Source organism: Cyprinus carpio, chromosome A24 (assembly GCF_018340385.1).
Source record: "Cyprinus carpio isolate SPL01 chromosome A24, ASM1834038v1, whole genome shotgun sequence".
NCBI lineage: Eukaryota > Metazoa > Chordata > Actinopteri > Cypriniformes > Cyprinidae > Cyprinus > Cyprinus carpio.
Window position 1 is genome coordinate 8212492 of NC_056595.1, and position 21833 is coordinate 8234324.

At 38.6% G+C, this 21833-nt stretch overlaps 2 protein-coding genes across 2 annotated transcripts in view; both read left to right on the top strand.

Annotated features, from left to right (window-relative positions):
- Positions 1-378: 378 nt before the first annotated feature.
- On the top strand, positions 379-1004 carry LOC122135496 (histone H2B-like). The gene has a single exon (XM_042714941.1). The coding sequence runs from the start codon at positions 600-602 to the stop codon at positions 987-989; it is 390 nt and encodes a 129-aa protein (XP_042570875.1). The 5' UTR covers positions 379-599; the 3' UTR covers positions 990-1004.
- A 2330-nt stretch (positions 1005-3334) lies between these two features.
- The window catches only part of LOC122135449, a 41973-nt gene continuing 23474 nt past the window's right edge, over positions 3335-21833 (top strand). The window contains exons 1-7 of the mRNA XM_042714891.1: positions 3335-3703; positions 3845-5658; positions 6030-6126; positions 6926-7167; positions 7304-7428; positions 7514-7923; positions 8205-8298. Of these exons, the coding sequence (XP_042570825.1) occupies positions 4531-5658; positions 6030-6126; positions 6926-7167; positions 7304-7428; positions 7514-7923; positions 8205-8298 (2096 nt within the window). The 5' untranslated portion in view covers positions 3335-3703; positions 3845-4530. The remainder of the gene's footprint in view (positions 3704-3844; positions 5659-6029; positions 6127-6925; positions 7168-7303; positions 7429-7513; positions 7924-8204; positions 8299-21833) is intronic.

The window sequence follows — 21833 nt, forward strand, 5'->3', positions numbered from 1 at the left end:
GATTCCAATTGGGATGTCAAGTTTAATATTTTTCTTGATTGCGTAAAAAGCTCTTTGTGTCTTGTCTCTCAGGTCGTTCACAGCCTTGTTAAAGTTTCCTGTGTTACTGATGTTTATTCCGAGGTATGTGTAATTTGTAGTGTGTTCTAAGGGCATGTTGTTTAATTTGAAACTTTGATGCTGGTTTTCGTGACTTGCCCTATTTTGGAATATGATATTTTTAGTCTTTCTAAGGTTAACTGACGAGGCCCATGTCTGACAGAAGGTGTGCAGGAGGTCCAGGTGATGCTGTAGACCCTCTTTTGGGGGTGACAGCAGCACTAGATCATCTGCAAACAGAAGACATTTAACTTCAGTGTCTAGTAGTGTAAGACTGGGATTCTGGGGACTGTTCTAGGGCTCTTGCTAGTTCATTGATGCAGATATTGAATAGTGTAGGGCTTAAGCTACAGCCCTGTCTCACGCCACGACTCTGGGGGAGGAAATCTGTGTGTCTGTTGCCAATTTTAACTGCAAATTTGTTATTAGTGTACATGGATTTGATGATAAAATAGTAAGATAAAATTAATCTTACTTCAAATAATTTTGAAGAGAGTGTCATGCCTGAACCAGCGAAGTCCACGCCCAAGACGGGCTCAAAGAAGGCCGTCACCAAGACCACCGGCAAAGGAGGGAAGAAGCGCAGGAGATCCAGGAAGGAGAGCTACGCTATCTACGTGTACAAAGTGCTGAAGCAGGTTCATCCTGACACCGGGATCTCCTCAAAGGCGATGGGCATCATGAACTCTTTCGTCAACGACATCTTCGAGCGCATCGCCGGTGAGTCCTCTCGTCTCGATCACTACAACAAGTGCTCCACCATCACATCGAGAGAGATCCAGACTGCCGTGCGTCTGCTGCTGCCCGGGGAACTGTCCAAACATGCCGTGTCTGAGGGAACAAAGGCCGTGACCAAATACACAGCTCAAAGTAAACCTCGTCTGATCTGATCAGAGAACACAAAGGCTCTTTTAAAGTTCCCCTGAAATGTCTTGAAACATGTAGCGTTATTCTATGTGTTGATGTCATTTGAACTGAAACAGGAAGACAGGGCGGGACATATCAAGCAGCCCTGCCCCTTTTTTTAAATAGCCAATAGCGTTCGTTTATACCACAACTTGGCCCGACCGTTCAGAGCCGTTGAGCTCCGTGAAGCCACATTTGACAGGGTGTGACAGCCACAATGACATCCGTACTGCTATAAAAGGTCCGATACGTTTTGTGGTATGCGCCGACTCGCGCATGAGATCCTCTCCGTGCTCTCATGTCTCTGGACCGGAGCAGAGTGTGTGCGGTGCGGTGGTTAGTGTGACACAGTGCAAAACCAGACTTCTTTTTCCTCAATGGAAAGCATATTTACACTGTCTGAATCGTTTCCTGTCCCCCATACAGGTGCTGGTCATATAATTAGAATATCATCAAAAAGTTGATTTATTTCACTAATTCCATTCAAAAAGTGAAACTTGTATATTATATTCATTCATTACACACACACTGATATATTTCAAATGTTTATTTCTTTTAATTTTGTTGATTATAATTGACAACTAAGGAAAATCCCAAATTCAGTATCTCAGAAAATTAGAATATTACTTAAGACCAATACAAAGAAAGGATTTTTAGAAATCTTGGCCAACTGAAAAGTATGAACATGAAAAGTATGAGCATGTACAGCACTCAATACTTAGTTGGGGCTCGATCAGTCTGTGGCACTGCTCAGGTGTTATGAGAGCCCAGGTTGCTCTGATAGTGGCCTTCAGTTCTTCTGCATTCTTGGACCTCAGAAAACACAGTGGACCAACACCAGCAGATGACATGGCACCCCAAACCATCACTGACTGTGGAAACTTTACACTGGACCTCAAGCAACGTGGATTGTGTGCCTCTTCTCTCTTCCTCCAGGCTCTTGGATCCTGATTTCCTAAGGAAATACAAAATTTACTTTCATCAGAGAACATAGCTTTGGACCACTCAGCAGCAGTCCAGTCCTTTTTGAAGCGAGATGCTTCTGACGCTGTCTGTTGTTCAAGAGTGGCTTGACACAAGGAATGCGACAGCTGAAAGCCATGTCTTGCATACGTCTGTGCGTAGTGGTTCTTGAAGCACTGAATCCAGCTGCAGTCCACTCTTTGTGAATCTCCCCCACATTTTTGAATGGGATTTGTTTCACAATCCTCTCCAGGGTGCGGTTATCCCTATTGCTTGTACACTTTTTTTCTATCATATCTTTTCCTTCCCTTCGCCTCTCTATTAATGTGCTTGGACACAGAGCTCTGTGAACAGCCAGCCTCTTTTGCAATGACCTTTTGTGTCTTGCCCTCCTTGTGCAAGGTGTCAATGGTCGTCTTTTGGACAACTGTCAAGTCAGCAGTCTTCCCCATGATTGTGTAGCCTACAAAACTTTGCAGGTGTTTTGAGTTAATAAGCTGATTAGAGTGTGGCACCAGGTGTCTTCAATATTGAACCTTTTCAAAATATTCTAATTTTCTGAGATACTGAATTTGGGATTTTCCTTAGTTGTCAGTTATAATTATCAAAATTAAAAGAAATAAACATTTGAAATATATCAGTCTCTGTGTAATGAATGAATATTATATATAAGTTTCACTTTTTGAATGGAATTAGTGAAATAAATCAACTTTTTGATGATATTCTAATTATATGACCAGCACCTGTATCATGCACTACGTGCCATTCACCGTACAGAAAATACTAATTCTGTAAACAAGTGACCGATTACAGCCGCGGCTTCAGCATCTATTTATAGTGTAAATTCTAGACAGCATTTGATTAGACAGAAGATTTGATGAGAAGATGAAGTGCAATGTGATGTCATGAAAATCCGTGATCCATTTTAGCGGAAGTGAGAGACTGTAAGTTTTGAATGCTTATATCTCCTAAATGTGAATTTTGTCATTGTTTTGGAACACACATCTTCTGCACAATCCAGCTGTGGAGTGACTCTCTCTCTCTGTTTTACTGCAGTAGAAACCCTCATGTGACTTTGAGACAAACATAATGTCAAGATGTTGATGTTATTGTTTCATACTGACACATATCACATTTCTATAACTGTTGATTCATAATATATATGTTCAGAATGTAATGTTTTCTATATATTTTTTTCCAGATCATGTACATTTGTGGTCATGACTGGTTAATTATTTATTATTATTATTATTATTATTATTATAATTATTATTATTATTTATTTGTAAAAGGCAGCACTTTTAACCGGGTTATGCCTAAAATTACAAGATTATGCTTTGAGATATATATATTAGGATATGTAAAGGACCACTTTAGAATTTTAAAGTTTTGGGTTATTGGTAAATATTTGTAAATGTTTGCAATTTATTTAAATAATTCTTATTTAAATAATGATATTTGTATGCGCTTCGATGTTATTTGTATGTGATTGACCGGAAATTCTGTGCACCTGTAATGTTGAAATTTGTCCCTTTGGTGGCACCGTAGTTTGCACAAGGGAAGATGAACCTTCAAGGTGGCTGTCGGGTGCGAATGATACGTAGCATTGTTTGAGCTTATATGGATTTTATCTGAGATTGTGTTTATACATGAATTTAAACAACTTGACGCCCGTTTTATGACGGAAGAAAGGATTATCCTATATTGTTTTGCATTCCTTGGTGAGCGCAGCGAGGTACGATATGTTCCATTCATAAATTGTTGCACATATGTATGCTTTATTTTGCTGTGTAATTAACGTTTGTGTACTTAATGACGTTTGTAACCGTGAGAACAAGTGTGTGAAATGATTGTTGTATGTATGTTTTCAATACAGTTTTCACGGTGCTAAGGTGATGATGAATTAAGGCTAAACGTCATGCCGGTTTGACGAACGAAATAAAGAACACCTTATGCATCAGTCGAGACTCTCTTCTTTGGATCCAAGGGCTGCTACAGTGAAAACTCGGCGCTATATCCATCTGCTATGCTGCACGACACGTCGTCATCGTTCCTGAGGTTGCCATTGTTTGTTCCACGCATCCAAGCAAGGTCGTAAGTCAGTAGCACATCTAACAGAGACTACAGATGCGGTGAGAGACTGGTTATCGAAGAAAAAAAAAAAAAAATACAATTGAGCTGTTTATATTTACTTGTTTATATCCTGATTGATTCAAGTCATAGGGCTAAATAATAGGCTTTCGTGTTTGTGAATGAATTGTGAAATATTTGAAGAGGCTACACATATGAAATGTTTAATGGCTTATTTTATTTTTAAATCTTAAAACTTGTGAAATGTGATGAAATCATATGGTATTGAGCTTTACATCTCGAAAATTAACTTTAGCCATTCTAATTCTTATTAAGCTGTTTATTTAAAGTGGTTTTTTGGGTATTTAATTTTCATTTTGGGTAGGCCTATCTTAATATTTGAAGTGAACAGCATTAGGTTATATCACCATCTTATAACCTCAGCTCCCTGAATCACTTTAATCTAGAAATAAATCAATTAGTGATACAAACATGTCAGAAGAGAATTCCAAATGCCCAGAAGAAACAGTCTCTCGTGAACGAAAACCTACAGAAAAGGGCAAACAAATGCGTGAAGAGGAAGCTAAAAGGCACCTAAAGGCATTTTTGAGAGCTTATGAATCTTGGAAGCAGATAGCACGAGAATCTAGATCCAGGCTTAAGAGATTCTGTTTGAAGGAGGATCTTGATAAAATAAACCAACATATTCAGAGTGGATACGACCGTGTAAATCAAAATTATGAGCCACTTCAACGCAATTCTCTTAGCACACCAGAGATTGTGCAGAAATTGGATGCTTGTAACACACTGACAACAGAAATATGTGACCTTGTGAGTAAACGGCTTGATGTAAGTCTAGTTCAAGAGACATTTAAAAAGGAAGCTGAAAAAGAAAGAGTGCGAATGATTTTAAGTCGTGAAGAATATGAATCTGTCTTTGGTGGGACAAGCACTGAAAGTGTTATTTCAGAAGAATCCATAAAATTAGATAACCTGTCAAGTACAAGCTCTAAAGCTTCCAGCAAGCGAGCAGATGCTGAAGCAGATCTTGCAGCCAAATTGGAACAGGCAAAGTCTATTAAAGAGATACAAGTTCAACAGGCCAAACTTATTAAGCTGGAAAGTGATTGGAAACTCCATGAGTCACAAATAAGAGTAGAAATGAAGCAGAAACAAGCAGAAGTGGAGTTGAAGTTAGAAGAAGAGAAAACAAAGCTAAAAATGTTGCAAGCAAGTGTGGATGTGAGAGTGGCTGCAGCCCGAGTTAGAACATACAATAAACTGGAAGGTGATGTGGAGAACATGGTGGGAGAACCTAATACAGCTTCTGTTGTCAGAACCACTCCTGCTATATATTCAAACAGACAACTAGATACTGGAGTCTCACTGTTCCAATCACAACCATCATCTCAGAGTGTAACAGCCAACCTAGCTGAAGCAATTGCAAGCTCATTAAGTCTAAATCGTCTGCCTGTTCCTGAACCAACCATGTTTACTGGCGATCCTTTGAAATTTGTTGACTTTCAGATGTCGTTCACAACTCTAATTGACAGGAAACCTATCTCTGCTAGTGAAAAAATGCTCTACCTGAAAAAGCTACCTCTCAGGAGAAGCACGGAAGTCTGTGGAAGGATTCTTTTACCGTAGCTCTGAGGATGCATATGAAGGTGCTTGGGCAGTTTTTAAAGGACAGGTACGGAAATCCATTCATTGTGCAGAAAGCGTTTCGAGATAAGCTGATGAAATGGCCTAAAATTAGTCCTAGTGATTCTCTGGCACTTAGAGACTTTGCAGACTTTTTAAAGAGCTGTGTAGAAGCTATGCCCCATGTCAAAGGATTGTCTATTTTAAATGATTGTGAAGAAAATCATAAGCTTTTGAAAAAATTACCAGACTGGATTGTTCGCAAATGGAGCCGAATTGTAGTGGAGCAGCTTGATGCATCTGGAGAATATCCAATTTTTGAACACTTTACTAAGTTTGTGCTAAAGGAAGCCCGTATAGCCTGTAATCCCATCACTTCTTCCTTCTTGAGCTCTGGCTCAGTAGATGAAAGGTTCCCCAAGAGGGCAAAGGCCCTCAGTACAAGTGCCCAAACAAGATATCATGCATTTTCAAGTCCCGAAAGTTTGTCTCCCTTCAAGCCAAAGCTGCCATGTCTTGTTTGTAACGATGAGCTGCACGGCATTGCTAAGTGCCCAGTTTTTGCTGCCAAGTCTATGGGAGATAAAAAGGTGTTCATACATCAAAATTATTTATGTTTTGGATGTCTGAATAAGGGACATATAACTAAAGATTGTAAAACGCGACATGTCTGTGGAGTGTGCAGCCGGCGCCATCCAACCTGTTTACATGAAGAGAGAGAGAAGAGATCCGGTGAAACAAAGAGAAGTTCCACTTCTGATTTCAGAGAAGGACAAGAAAATCAGCAAGTCCGCAAAGTTTTGTCCCATGTAGTAACTCAGAATACTTCTGCTACCAAGTATTGTTCCGGTTTTCTTGTCGTCTATGAAAGAACCTCAAAAGGAAATTCTTACCTATGCTCTTCTTGACACACAGAGTGATTCATCTTTTGTCTTGGAAGACCTTGTCAGAGAGCTGGATGTGGTTTCTCAACCATTACAGTTGAAGCTTAGTACAATGACTGCTGTAGATACTGTTATAGCCAGTCAAAGTGTGTGTGGTTTGCTAGTTCGAAGCTTTCATTCTGAAAATCACGTACAGTTACGGCAAGCATACACACGTGACTTTATTCCTGTCGATAAGTCTTGTATACCAACCAGAACCACGGCGTTGCAGTGGCCTCACCTCAAACATCTTGCAAATAACTTGCCATCTCTTCAAGACTGTGCAGTGGGACTGTTGATCGGCTATGATTGTCCTTCAGCTTTAGCCCCCCTTGAAGTCATCCTTGGTGGTGAGAATGAACCATTTGCACAGAAGACCGAGCTGGGATGGAGTATCATAGGATCAGCTAATCCCCACTTGGATAGGCAGGGATGTCAAAGATTCGTACATAGGGTTGCAGTGAGAGAGATTCCAGTTCCATCAGCAGCAGACATCTTGAAGGTTCTGGAGTCTGACTTCAACGAGAGGAATTCTGAGGGTAAATGTGTCTCTCAAGACGATGTGCGCTTTATACAAATACTTAGCGAAAACATTCAGCAGAAAGAGGACGGTCATTTGGAGATGCCTCTCCCGTTTAAAAGGCCAAAATCCCCCATCATTACCTAATAATAAGAAGCTGGCTATAATTCGCTTGCAGCACTTAAAGAAGAAGCTCAAAGCCAATCAACAGTTTTATGGTGATTACAAGGCATTCATGGAGGATGTGATCATCAAAGGTGACGCAGAGTTAGCCCCAGAGGCATCTGTCGGAGATGTTGTTTGGTACATACCCCACCACGGTGTGTACCACCCGAAAAAGCCTGGCAAATTGAGAGTTGTGTTTGATTTGTTCATCTAAATTTCGTAGCATCTCGTTGAACGATACTTTGCTGACAGGCCCCGATATGATTAATTCCTTGGTGGGAGTTCTCTGTCGTTTCAGAAAAGAGAAGGTGGCCATTATCTGCGATATTGAAAGGATGTTCCATCAGTTCTTTGTTTCACCTGACAATCGCAATTACCTGAGGTTTCTATGGTGGGAGCATGGAGACCTTGATCGTGAGCCTAAGGAATATCAGATGGCAGTCCATCTCTTCGGCGCTGCTTCCTCTCCAGGGTGCGCTAACTTTGGCCTGAAATATCTTGCACAGCAATACAAGGCACACTATCCCTCTGCAGCGGCATTTGTTGAAAATAGTTTCTACGTTGATGATGGGCTTGTGAGTGTTCCCACAGTTAAGGAGGCCTGTAAACTGATAGTTGAAGCACAAGTGTTGTGTAAAAGAGGAGGCCTACGACTCCATAAATTCAATTTGAATGAAAATGAGGCCCTTTATTGCGTTGAGTTATCCGAAAGAGCGTCAAGGGTCAATCGTTTTGACCTTAATCCTGATTCAGCCTCAATAGAATATGCATTGGGGATTCAGTGGTTAATTGAAAGTGACAGTTTCAGTTTTGACATAAATATGAAAGACAGGCAGAGACACACGCCGTGGCATTCTATCAGTCATTGCTTCCTTGTATGATCCTCTGGGCTTTGTGGCTCCATTTGTCCTAAGTGGAAAGTGCATTTTACAGGAACTATGTCGTCGGAGCATTGGATGGGATGATCTGCTTCCTGAGGATTTGCTCTTACGGTGGGATTAATGGAAGGTTGGTCTTCAAGGCCTTAAAGTAGTCTGGATCCCAAGTAGGGATCGACCGATATGCATTTTTCAGGGCCGATACCGATTATTACAGATCAAGGAGACCGATAACCGATATTTTGAACCGATATGTGTCTAGTGTAAAATGAAAATTAATGTCAAAATTAAGAACAAAAAAGGCCTCTGACAAAGACTCTCTTTAAATTATTTTTAACACATCTTTAATTCTGAGAACTGTTCATAATAACAGCATTAATATTAATAATAACAACAAACATAAAAAGTGCTGGGAGCATCCATCAGCAGCATTCTGTAAACTAAGTAAAACTTGCATCCATCAGCAGCATCCTATAAACAAAGTAAAACTTAAAGCAAATTTAAACAGCGACAAATTAACAAATAATGGAAAAAAATGTAATCTCTCTCTCTCTCTCTCTCTCTCTCTCTCTCTATATATATATATATATATATATATATATATATATATATATATATATATATATATATATATATATATATGTGTGTGTGTGTATATTTAGCATTTTATTTGCAACCCAGAATTGCATTAAAATCACACACAACCCATATTGTAATAGTGTTTTTTTTTATTTTTAGACTGTTTATCACGGCGATACAAACTAGGAAGTATACAGGACAGCGTCATCCAGAAACGTGCAATGTGAGATTATTGACAGTTTACGTTATTAGCATAAGGTTATTAGCAGGGTGCGAGTTGTGAAATAAACAGAGGGGGGGGATGCTTTTGAAAAATTTTTATGAAATGTTTTTAATACGACGGAAATTGTATTTAGTGTGATCTCAGTTTAATAAAAACATTGTAAGCCTACGTTAGGCCTATTAATTGTAATGATTTAATGTCCACGGTTTATTCAAACAACAAATTACATCACATTGAGAAAGCGAGCAAAGAACACAACGGAGCCTTTTGAAACTCCGAATCAGTTAAACCATTGCGTCGCAAAATGATTCACTGTTTCGATGCGCTTCAATCGGATCGCGTATCGCGAATCATTTGTTTCAGAACGTCAGAGCGGGTTTGCATGATGTTTTTATCCCCACCGGAGATAAAAGTTATTCAGCAGAGGCAGGGATGCATAGACCAGAAGGGGGGAAATCCCCCCCATCCCCCCCGGCAAATCGCATGCCCGGCTAATGGTTATTAGTCAAATGAGAGAGCGCGGCCGCGGAGATAACTAAATCAGGAATAGGGAGCTCGCGTCGCGTCAGGGCGTCAGAGCTCGCGCTTGATGCCCTTTCAGCTCTTCAAAATTGCATAATGGTAATTCTGAATCTGTATGATAAATTATTTTGCAATCATGTTAGAATAAAGCAATATTTCTCCAAATATGCGCAATTTTTTTGACTAAGAGCCCTAACGGAACGGACGCTGTTCAGTGAAGCTATGTGAACAACACACACAAAAAAAAAACCCGCAGCAGACGTGAGTGAATTCATTCGTGTTGATAATCTATTCACAATATAACGTTAAGTTGGCCGAATGGTGAGAGAAGTAGGTTTTAGTTTCGCTATCTCAGCACTGATGTGATGATCCGTTAAAGCATATCACTGCAATGACGGACATTGACCGGGAATTCACAGTATAATAACTGAACGGGGCTTGTCATCATAAATCGATTATATATAGGTGTTTTGCAACTTCAATGTAGTGATTTATTGCAACTTCAGGAACGTTTACTGCATTCTTACCTTCGAGAGATAACTTATTGATGTGTGATGATGATCACTGAAGCAGCTCCTGTGCTTTCGGTGTGAGAGCGGAACATTTTCCAGCCGCGCCAGCCGTATTGATTGGCCAGGCTCGTGACTCCCAACAAATCAGACGGACGATGGGCGGGGCTTAGTCTAGGCCACAGAGCGGTGCGCTCTGACTGAGGTGGCTGGAGCAGTGCCAGATTGCGCATTTCAAAATAAAATGGTTTTATCGGCAAATCGGTTTTGAAAATGGCCGATGCCGATAACAGTAAAAATGCTTAATATCGGCGCCGATAATCGGCCACGCCGATAATCGGTCGACCCCTAAACCCAAGATGTTATCACCCACAAGACTTCGGCAAGATTGTGAGTGTAGAATTGCACCACTTTGCAGATGCTAGCAGTATAGGCTATGGTGCATGTTCTTACCTTTGATATAAGGATGTCAGGAACAAAGTTCACTGCAGTTTCGTCATGGCGAAGGCTAGAGTTGCACCATCAAAGATCACAAGCATTCCCCGTTTAGAACTTTCAGCTGCTGTGGTTGCAGCCAGATTGAGCGTTTTGCTGAAATCTGAGCTAAATATGAAGATTGATGAGGAATTCTTCTGGACAGATTCTCAAGTCATTCTAGCATATATCAACAACGAAGCACGGAGATTTCATATCTTTGTGGCGAATCGTGTTCAGCTTATTCGAGAGTGCACCAATCCGAGCCAGTGGCATTATGTTGATACAACAGAAAACCCAGCGGATCATGCCTCTAGGGGGCTCTGTGCATCAGATATTTTATCAACAACCTGGCTATCGGGTCCTGAATTTTTGTGGAAGGAAGAGGTTCACCTGAAACCTACTTCGTCATCCGACTTGTTAGTTGGTGACCCAGAGGTTAAAATCATTCAGGCATTTGCAATAAGAGTGACCGATTGCCTGAATATGCTTGATCGCCTGTCTCGTTTTTCCTCTTGGACAACGCTCCTTAAGGTAGTGGCAAGAATTAAAAGACTAGTGCCTGGACGAAAGTGTCAAATCAATGTTGTGACTGTCAAAGAGCGTGAGAGTGCTGCCAAAGCAGTGATAAAACTTGTCCAACAGCAAGCATTTAGTCGAGAGATAAAGGCGCTTGGAACAGGGGAAAGTCTTCCATGTTCTAGTTCCCTTTTTAGTCTTGATCCCATTCTTAAGGAGGGCATACTTTGTGTTGGTGGAAGATTAAAACATTCATCGCTTAGTGAAGAATTCAGGCATCCGTGCATTCTACCTAAAGACAGTCATATCACACAGCTCGTATTGTCGCACTATCATTCACAAGTATGCCATCAAGGTCGAAGTCAAACTCAAATGGAGCTTAGAGCAAATGGATACTGGATCATCAGTGGCAGTAAGTTGGTTGCGAAATTGATTCACATGTGTGTTCAGTGCAGGAAGCTGAGGCGTCCGGTAGAAGAGCAGCGCATGGCTGAGCTTCCTAAAGAGCGGGTTGAAGCATCTGCCCCATTTACATACTGTGGAATGGACTGCTTTGGGCCATTTGTCATTAAAAGGTGTTGGAAGGAGTACAAAAGGTATGGCTTGATATTTACCTGTTTCTATTTCCGAGCTGTCCACATTGAAATGTTAGAAGATCTATCCACTGACTCCTTTATCAATGCTTTACGGTGTCTCATCAGCCTAAGAGGAGTAGTGCGCCAACTGTACAGTGACCAAGGCAGGAATTTCATAGGAGCTAGGAATGAATTGAAAGAGGCACTTAAACAGTGTGACAACCAGGCTTTGGAAATGTTTTTGGCTGAACAACAGTGTGAGTTTGTCTTCAATGCCCCGTCAGCAAGCCATGCTGGTGGAGTTTGGGAGCGCCAAATACGCACTGTTCGAAGTGTGTTGGATGCTACTTTGACCCAAAGTTTGGGTAGGCTTGATGATTCTTCCCTTAGGACACTCTTTTACGAGGCCATGGCCATTGTTAATAGCCGCCCACTGACAGTAGATGGAATAAATGATCCCAACTCTCTTGAACCGTTGACGCCTAATCATCTAATTCTAATGAAGTCAAAAATTGCTCTTCCCCCACCAGGGAAATTTATGAGAGAGGATGTATACTGTAAAAGGCGATGGCGCAGAGTTCAATATTTGATCGAGCAGTTCTGGAGTAGATGGGAAGAGAGAATACCTTCAGAACATTTTCCACACGACAGAAGTGGCATGTGGCCCGGCGCAATCTCAAAGTGAATGATGTGGTCATTGTAAAGGAAGACATCCTCTCAAGAAACCAGTGGCAGTTGGGGCGAGTAGTGGAAAACCTTCATGGATAGTGATGGCTTAGTGCGGAGAGTCAAAATACGAGTTGGAGAACAGAAATCAGAAAAGCATCAGTCTCCATCTAAACCTTCTGTTATAGAGAGGCCCATTCAAAAGTTGGTGTTGCTTCTTGAAAGTGAATAGTCATAAAGTTCTCACCTACATAATAATCCATCATATTGACATAACTATGCCTTTTGCGCAATTGTTCAACATTTGGGATAGTAAGTGGTCTATAAGATCTTAAGAATCATGTACGATTTATTTTGGCATTGCAAATTTACTACGACATGATTGGTGGGAGTGTAAAGGACCACTTTATAATTTTAAAGTTTTGGGTTATTGGTAAATATTTGTAAATGTTTGCAATTTATTTAAAAAATTCTTATTAAATAATGATATTTGTATGCGCTTCGATGTTATTTGTATGTGATTGACCGGAAATTCTGTGCACCTGTAATGTTGAAATTTTTTGTCCCTTTGGTGGCACCGTAGTTTTGCACAAGGGAAGATGAACCTTCAAGGTGGCTGTCGGGTGCGAATGATACGTAGCATTGTTGAGCTTATATGGATTTTATCTGAGATTGTGTTTATACATGAACTTAAAACAACTTGACGCCCGTTTTATGACGGGAAGAAAGGATTATCCTATATTGTTTTGCATTCCTTGGTGAGCGCAGCGAGGTCCATTGAAGCTGTTAAGATCTCTTTTGAAGCTTATGAATCTGAGTAGGAATGTAGTAGGTGTCTGGTGATGCTCATACAGGTACCTAAAGGTGGTCAATGGCACAGTGTCAGAGGTGGAAAGTAACGAATTACATTTACTCGACGGTTACTGTAAGTGTCGAGTAGCTTTTTTGTCTGTACTTCTACTTTTCAAGTAATTTTTTTAATCTGTAATTTTACTTTTACTTGAGTATATTTTGTTTTGAAGTATTGTATCTTCGCTACATTTTAAAACGCCGTCAGTACGGAGTTAAAAAAACAAATACCAAAATCGCTCCCTGGAAACTACTGCATTAATAATGCAGGAGAGCAACTGCGCTTAAAATCCACAATAAAGATGCCGACGTACAAGAGGCGTGTTATGGGTGCAGACCCGCTGAAAAACGAAATCCTGTAGTATTCTGTTGAAGTTGAACTCGAAGGAAATGAAAACTGAACCCCATGGATATTTTTAGTTCTATTCTGCAGTCCAGCCTAAGCTGTGTTTTGGCCCTAGGGAGCCCATAACTAGCAGCTTATAATTCCCGGACATCAAACCCTTCGCAAGGCATGTATGAGGTATGTTAATACTTGCATTGGTATTAAAATGAAGCTTTTTGACAGTTAATTACAAAGGTTTGCACCAAAGTAGCCAAAAAGACTGGTTCAGCGGTGTGCGATCTGCGAATAATAGCGGAATTGTTATTTTTAACGATGTGCGATTTGACATTTATATCATCAGTATTTGCCAAAAACCAACACAACACGAGAGTGGCCGTGCAGTCGCAGTATAATAGCCTAGGTGCGCGAGAGTGCGTTCTTTCACTTCCTGATTGAAGTCTGTTAAAAATGCATTTAAAAATGATCACAACATTGAAGATCATTGGAAAAAAAAAAATTTATAAATCTATATATATATATAGATATAGAATTTCCATATATTAAATCAGTATCACACGAAGGTGGGTTTTTTCCTCCCAAAAGTAGCATGATTACAAATTGTTTTTTTATTTTATTTTTTATTTTTTTTACAACAGTTCAATAAACAAGATGTTAATTAAGAGACTTGGCGGCTTAGAACACCATATTGCCTCGTTTTTTTGGACAACCAAATATAGTTCCTCCGCACATGCCACCATATCACAGTTTTGCCGTCTCTGAAGAGTGATAGTGTTTCGTTCCTGAATGACATCAACCGTTTTAAATGATTTTGTTTCAATCGCCCAATGACTCACTTATTTAACATTACGTCACTTGCTGACACCATCGCTGGCTCATTTAATTTTCACATTTAATGTTTTATTATTTTTTTATAATGTACAAATGAGCTTACTCAACATATTAGGTCTTGTATATCAAAACATTAGTTTTTGCAGGTGGTAAACTGCAGGTTTAAATTCATTCATGGTCCTGGTATTAAGCAGTGTGTGAATACATCTAACTGCCCACTTCAGATGCAACTTCTCTGTTATTGGACAAGATTAATTTTGTTGTACTGAGTTAACTTTGCCTGGTAACAGCCACAAATGTGCTTCAGTATTATCAACAACTGATTTCTTCAAGCCTGGTGTTGAGATTTAAAGGCCTATCCCCATTTTTGTGCCTCCCGGCCCACTGTTTTAAATGTAAACTAAGTATTCTTTACTTCTGAGTAACATTCTTAAATTAGCTGTACTTTTTACTTTTACTTGAGTAGATTTTTAGTCAACTAGCCACTTGTTTGATTGAGCAAAATACAAATATGTTGATTATAAGCATATTACACTTTACTTATGTTAAATATTAATTCTGTTATTTTGTAAACTAAGTTATTATTCGAAGCAGTGCAAGTTTACTTGATTTTGATTAGAATGCTTTAATGGGTTCTACGACTAAATCATGTGAATTCACAATTTTATTTTTTTTGAGTGTGGTACTTTTTACTTGTATTTTAGTAAAAATTTCATTAATGTACTGGTAACTTTGTACTTGAGTATAATACTTTTCGTACTCTTTCCACCTCTGCTGAGATGAAGATGTTTCACTCCTCATGTGCTGGTGGGTACTGAAAGAAGCACCAGGTTGTCAGCAGTCAGGATCTTTCGAATTGCGAAAGAATGTCCATCTGAGTCTATCCTTGTTTGACTTCTGTCTATCTTTAAAAATATGATTACTGTTCCTCTTTGGCCATATTAATTTTGCGTAGAAACTCTTAATTAGAAGGATGATCTGTGTGTGGAATCCCATAATGCACTAATATATGCCATAGACTGGATTATGTTGATGCTGTCCAGAGCCTTCTTCAAAGTCCCCAGTTGATGTTATTTCTGAAGTTAATTTCTGCCCACTCTTTTACACTGTTCAATAAGGTGTTGCGCAGGGGAAAATCTGCGTCAGCCACAATCCACTTTCCTTTCTTGATCCTACCTGATCTTTCCTACGTTGTTTTATCTACTGCATCTGAGATTCTGTGAATGATATTCTTCACAAGAATTTTGCTTGGAAATTGACATGAGGTGCTACCCCAAGCCACTTGTTATAATTACTTCGGTACTTTTTAGAAATCTTCACAATAATTTCCCTCTGTCCATTCGCCTGGTATATTCCCCTCACATATGTGATTAAAAAAATGGCTACAGCATTTTGAATGTAAGCTGCTGGGCTCCACTGGAAAAAACTGTGTTGAGGTTGTCATGCCCATGTGCTTTTTCCGGAGGGCCTCTAATGGCACTGAGATTGCTTTCCGCTTCCTTTCTCTGATGATACTATGTTGACCCATTTAGGTCAGTTCTGTAGGTGGTGGCCTAGAAACAATCAGTGCCCCCAAATGCTGGTTATTGAGTTATTGCTAAGGGTCATGGGGTAAGCGAGATGCCCTTGCACTGTTGTGAGTGATGAAATCAATTAGATCAAAGCTGTGAGGAGAAGATGGGTGAGCATCGGGGGAGGGTCTTGTGACATCTTGTCTGGGTGACCCCCCTAAAACTACGAATTTCGGTAGGTAAGTATTGTGGAGAAGGCACTGTCTGCTATAGATGGCAGTACAAGCACAGTACATGTCCATAGGGATAGCTGACCATGTCCCAAGCCATTTGAATATGAGTGGACATGTTAAGTGACAGGGAAATGATCGGTTATTAAGTCCAAAAGTATTGAACAGCACTATTTATAGTGGTGTACAGAATCAGGCTTTTATGGTGATGAGTGGGATGCATGAGTAGCGAATTCAATAGATGCAAATAAATAAATTCAATGGGCGCTGTAGAAGCAGCTCTAAATAAGAAATAGTGAAAGTCATGGGTTCCAATTGAAACAGTTCATGGAGAATGTTCTTTCTGGAGGGGGAATCATAAATCTAGGAGTGGCTGCTCTGGGCCCCGCAGGCTGAGAGCACACAGTGTATGGGTCCCGACCTTTAAAATTTGCCTTCTATTATGCAAGATCAGGAGGAAAAGAAGTCCGTTTGTGGCAGGATGGCCATATGGCAGCCCAGATTCTCGGACGCCTGCTAGAGATGTAGTGGGTGCCCCCTGTCCCATTCCCCCAAAGAGGGACCTCCTCTCACCGGCAAGGCGTCAAGTTGGCATCCCAAACAAGATACCGCAGAGAGCGATGGCTGTCATGGGGCTGTCAACTCAGCAGATGCCAACAGTGGCGGTTACGCGCCCACAAGTGTTCAATACAATTGCAAGAGTAAATGAAATATAAAAGACGGTCAATTAAACGGGACGGTTGTGGTAGAAAGATTTGTTTTTATTTTACGAGGCTTCAAAATGTATTTTTGTTTTAAGTGTATCATTGTAATGGAGTCTATACATTAAAGTGTATAGATATATATAGATAAATATATAATATACACCACACCACCACACACACACACACACACACACACACAATATATATATAGAATACAATGAAAGTTCAAAATACAGTAAGATTGTGTTTCTGATTAAATAAAGCAGTAATTGATGTCAAAATCGTAAGTATGGGTTGGATTTAAAGGTCAGAAGTTATAGCTTACATGAATAACAAATCACAAAACAAGAACTTTGTAATTAAATATTGTTTTATATACAGATTTATTTATGTGTAATTTGTTTTTCTTTTCAAACAGATTATGAAAACTTAAATACAAGGAGCTCTAAAAGATTTTCAGAATTTATACAACTATTTTGCTTTTAACAAATGTTAAGTATTCAAATAAAATGTTAAGGATTGCTTATAGTTGCTTTAATAGGTTATTTTCATAGCTTTCGATGTAACTCTCATTATAAAGAACTTCACTTTTTTATTTAATTCTCAAAGTAAGTTTTTTGGTTAAAAACTAACCAAAATGAAAAATGAAATTGTTTGATAATCTCTGTACAAAGGCGGACTCAATGTTGTTTTCAAACAAAGGAAATATATTGGTATAGGCATCGCTAGTGGCGAAAAAGATTTGAAAAATATCAGCCTATCGGATATCAGCAAAAATCCAATATCGTGCATCCCTACTTTCTGTCTTATGGCAGTTACGTTTCTTCTTTGGCACTGGAGATGGAAAAATATATTTTTTTGAGAGATTAAGCATAATGGTTCTCATTAAATTTGGATTTTTTGAATTTTATAGGTATAGAAATAGCATAAAGTAATTGCATTCCGTAGAATGACCCTTATCATATTGAAGGGCAGGTCGTCCCAGCCCTTGCAGAGTGGTGTATAGCCAAAGTCAGTCTAAATACTGCTGAAGATGATAAACGGTATGTAAACAATTACCCTCAGTTCCAAATGACTAACATAATCCCTAATCCCCACCAATGTTTTCAGATTCTGTGTGTTACCAATGGAACACTGATGCCCCATTCAAAAAATATCAGTATTTATCCCTGATGTCATCTACAGAAAATGTGCAGCATTTTAGCATAACAATTACAAAAAAAAAAAAAAAAAACACTGTAAACTACTACAGCATGGCTCAAAAGGTCCTGGGTTTTGAGTCATTCTGATCCAGAAACCATTTATGTGGGGGGGTTGGATGTTCTCCCAGTGTTAGTACTAATTTTTCTGATTTAGTGGCTCAAGTGGCTCAGAGTACATAAACCTATAGAATCTAAGAATAGAGTAATCTAATAAATAAAAAAGCTTTGAATGAGGACACGACGGAATGTCTTTCCATATCAAGCATCATGTACACAGGATCTGCTTCTATTTTACATTTGTGTAGCAAGAGCAATCATCAGATGGTATCACAAGTTTCAGTATGATCCAATAATTACTGTGGGAAGCGATGGCCATGAATCAGTAGCAGCAGTCACACACACTGAAGAGAATTTTTTATCCCACTCAGTCACACTGAAGTGACCTCATTTTGACACAGGTTTTGCAGCTAAAACTGTGTTTTACATCTTCTTGAAAAGTAAACTTGTTCAGCATCTACATAACTGGTTATCAGTGAAGCAGAAACACTTCCTCTGCTGACAATATCTGCTGTGGGGGGGGGGGGGGGGGGTCATGACGAGGTGTGTGTGATTGTTTTATTGGTGTATTGCTATATTGTTGCCTGTTTGTCAAGTGAGAAATTGAACTATGTTCTGGACAATAACACACCATCATGACAGAAAAGTCTCTTAAAAAACTGACACCACACATTATTTTTCCTCCTTCAAATGTTAGGTCTACTCAATATACGCCACCTGACAGCTTATAACACTAATAACTCTTACCCACAGAATACTGGCAAAATACTGGAATGAGTTCAGTCTATAGTGTTACTTCTGCCTAGATGCCCTGACCCAGGTCCAACTACTGTTTGAGTGCTTGTGGTAAAATTGTGCCCATTGATATGTCATACGAAGAGTTGGTACACAGTAGCAACAACTGTCATGTCAGGACAAGTGATCACCGTTGCATGGGTGGAGGGGAAGCTCAGACTTCCTAACAAGATGTGGTTTTTGGTGCTGTGGTAACAGAGTACAAGATATATCCGAAAATGTGCATATTCAAGCTGTTGGGTACAAAATAAAGAATTAGTTTTAGCATAATAAAATATTGAGCTTCAATGCATGACTTTAAATTTATAAAAATCATTTACTCAAAACAACTTAAATTCAACTGATGTTCTAAACACTGTGTGAACTGAATTTGTTGTTTTTTTTTTTTTTTCTTTTCTTTTCTACTGAACACAGAAGAAGACATTGGAAGAATGCAGTGTGACCGAAAAATGAAAGTAGCCTTGACTTTTCTATGTATTTTTTTCAATATTATGGTAGTATCGTGACTACTGTCAACTGTTTGGTTACCCTAATCCTTCAAAATATCATCTTCTGTGATTTTAGCTGAAGAAATAAATTTAGATCTTTGTTTGGAACAATTCAGTGGTTGAGTAAAAAACAGAATTTTCATTTATTGTGGTTGACTGTATAGATTATGTTTGCTTTTTACAAAGTACAAAAGGGCTATCTGCAGTGAATGAAAAATAATGGTAGTTGCTGGCTTTGATAAAAGTGTCGCTCATTCATTGAGATTTAATTTGACAATCAAAAATCATACCTTATATTGGACAACATACCCCATTATTCTTTATATTATAATTAATCTTACAATTTCATCATTAGACTGAGATGCACACCCTACAGAATTAAGCTAGAAGGTGTTTTCTGAAGTCCTGTGCAAACGTTTTCAGCACTGCAGCTCTCTCAGCGCATACGTCAGTGAATTACCTTGTACATGACCCCTGAGAGAACTGAACCTTACCCAGTCAGCACATTACCACCATTACTTTGGTAAAATGAGGAAGAGCCATGCAGGTTGTGTCTCAAACACTTCCCTTTACTCTAAAGTTTAGAGTGGTTGGTCTTTCCCTTTCCTTCTCATCGCTGTAATTGTTCTTTAAGCAGTATATATAGGTAGCTTCCTGGTTCATGGAGAAAAGTATAGTACATTAGCCTTGTTTTGTTCTAAGGACTTTTATTAAGTGATAAAACATTGTGCAAACAGATTTTTGCACAGCAAAATCATTGTAGTTTATTCACTTTTTGCTTGCTTGATCGTTGGATGCAGGAACCATGGTTGATGTGCAATGTTTCTTTTCTCATGTATTGTAGAGGTGATATTTACCACTGGTAAACACAGTTTGGGATAATTAAATGTTTTAATATTTAAATAAGTCTCCTGTGCTGGCCAAGTCCACATTTATTTGATCACTGAATATACAACAATCTATGATCTATTACTAATTTAATGTAAGTATTATCGATTTTAGTATATATTAAAATGGTAATTTACTCTTGTGACAGCAAAGCTGAATTTTCAGCAGCACTTTTTGCATTCTTCAGTGTCACTTGACCTTAAGAAATCAATCTAATATTCTGATATTCAGCTTTGCCATTACAGGAATAAATTACATTTTAAAATCTACCTCAATATGATAATAATAAATAATAATAATGAATAATAATAACCAGTAGAAACAAATACCATAAATAATATTTCACAATATTACTAGGTTTGTAGTTTATAATAATATAAATGCAGGTTGGGTGGGTCTTTGAAGATGCTTCTTTTAGGAATCTTTTATCTATTACAGATGCCACAACACATGTGGGAAACTTTTTTTACAATGGTAGTGCTATACAGTATCATTCTATTTGCCTTGTTAGAAAAAGAAAAATATGTAGTATCCTGTTCAAAGAATAAAATGTTGCATTTTTCTGACTGGGTGTTTCTAATATTATAACTTTATTGTCTATGCAGTAGTCTTGTTTATGTAGTGTCAGACAATCTAACAGAAGAGATAATGAGTACACTTTAGCATACTTTTTTTAAAGTGTACTTATTGTGCAAATAATATACATTAAATAATACACTAAAGTATTAACATAACTGTAATGTTTTTGAAAACCTAAATGTATATTATTTGGTAATTGATTTCAAAAGTATTATAGTTTAAATTCATATTAAGTGCAATTGCTTTTTTTTTTTTTGACCAACTTAATTGGGACTTTAATATTTTAGTAGTATACTTTAGTAGTCGATATAAATTAAATTTAACTAAATTTAAATTAAAGACATTTTGTTTTATAGGAATAATATGACGTTGCTAAAAAAGAAAATTATTTTGTGTATTTGGTGTAATGCGATGAGTTTTATTATGCAGTTAGCGTTCAAAAAACACATTATTTTCCATATACTGTACATTATTGTTTCTCCTTCCTGCCCCACCTTTCTGATACGTGTCGACAAACATTGGCAACAAATGATTCATGCTAGAAGGATACATCTGTGGCAAATTAAATTTGCTACCTATTAGATTGAGGTAAACGGCTACATTCCGATCAAGTTCTCAGTGCCTTTATACAGTAAGGTAAGACCTCTTTTGTAGTCAGTAACAGTATAAACACAGCAAACACTATTAGCGAATAGTGAACATAACAAACATACTCTTTTTTTTAACACATCACTTATTTAGACAAAAAGGCAAAAGGGAGCCTTTCTTTTTTATTGATAGCACTTTATTTTGAATATCCCATACAATGTGTTCTCTCCAGTTTTGAGCAAACACGGCTAACTTCCCTGGTGTGAAGCTGATTCCGTTTAAATTGCTCCCTGTCTGCAAAGTACAGCTCTGCGATTGGTGTGAGCTGGGCCACTGCTTCCAAATGTTTTGGTCATGGTTGCTCCATGTCTTGTCAGCTTCAAAAGCCTTTTATGGTTACATATGACATCACAAACATTGTTAGCTGAAACCATGTTAGCTGAACCCCACCCCAACCCAATTTTATTTAAAAAATATGGGGCCATTATGAACATTTAAACCTGCCTTTCAAATATAATTTTTTTCTTAAATTT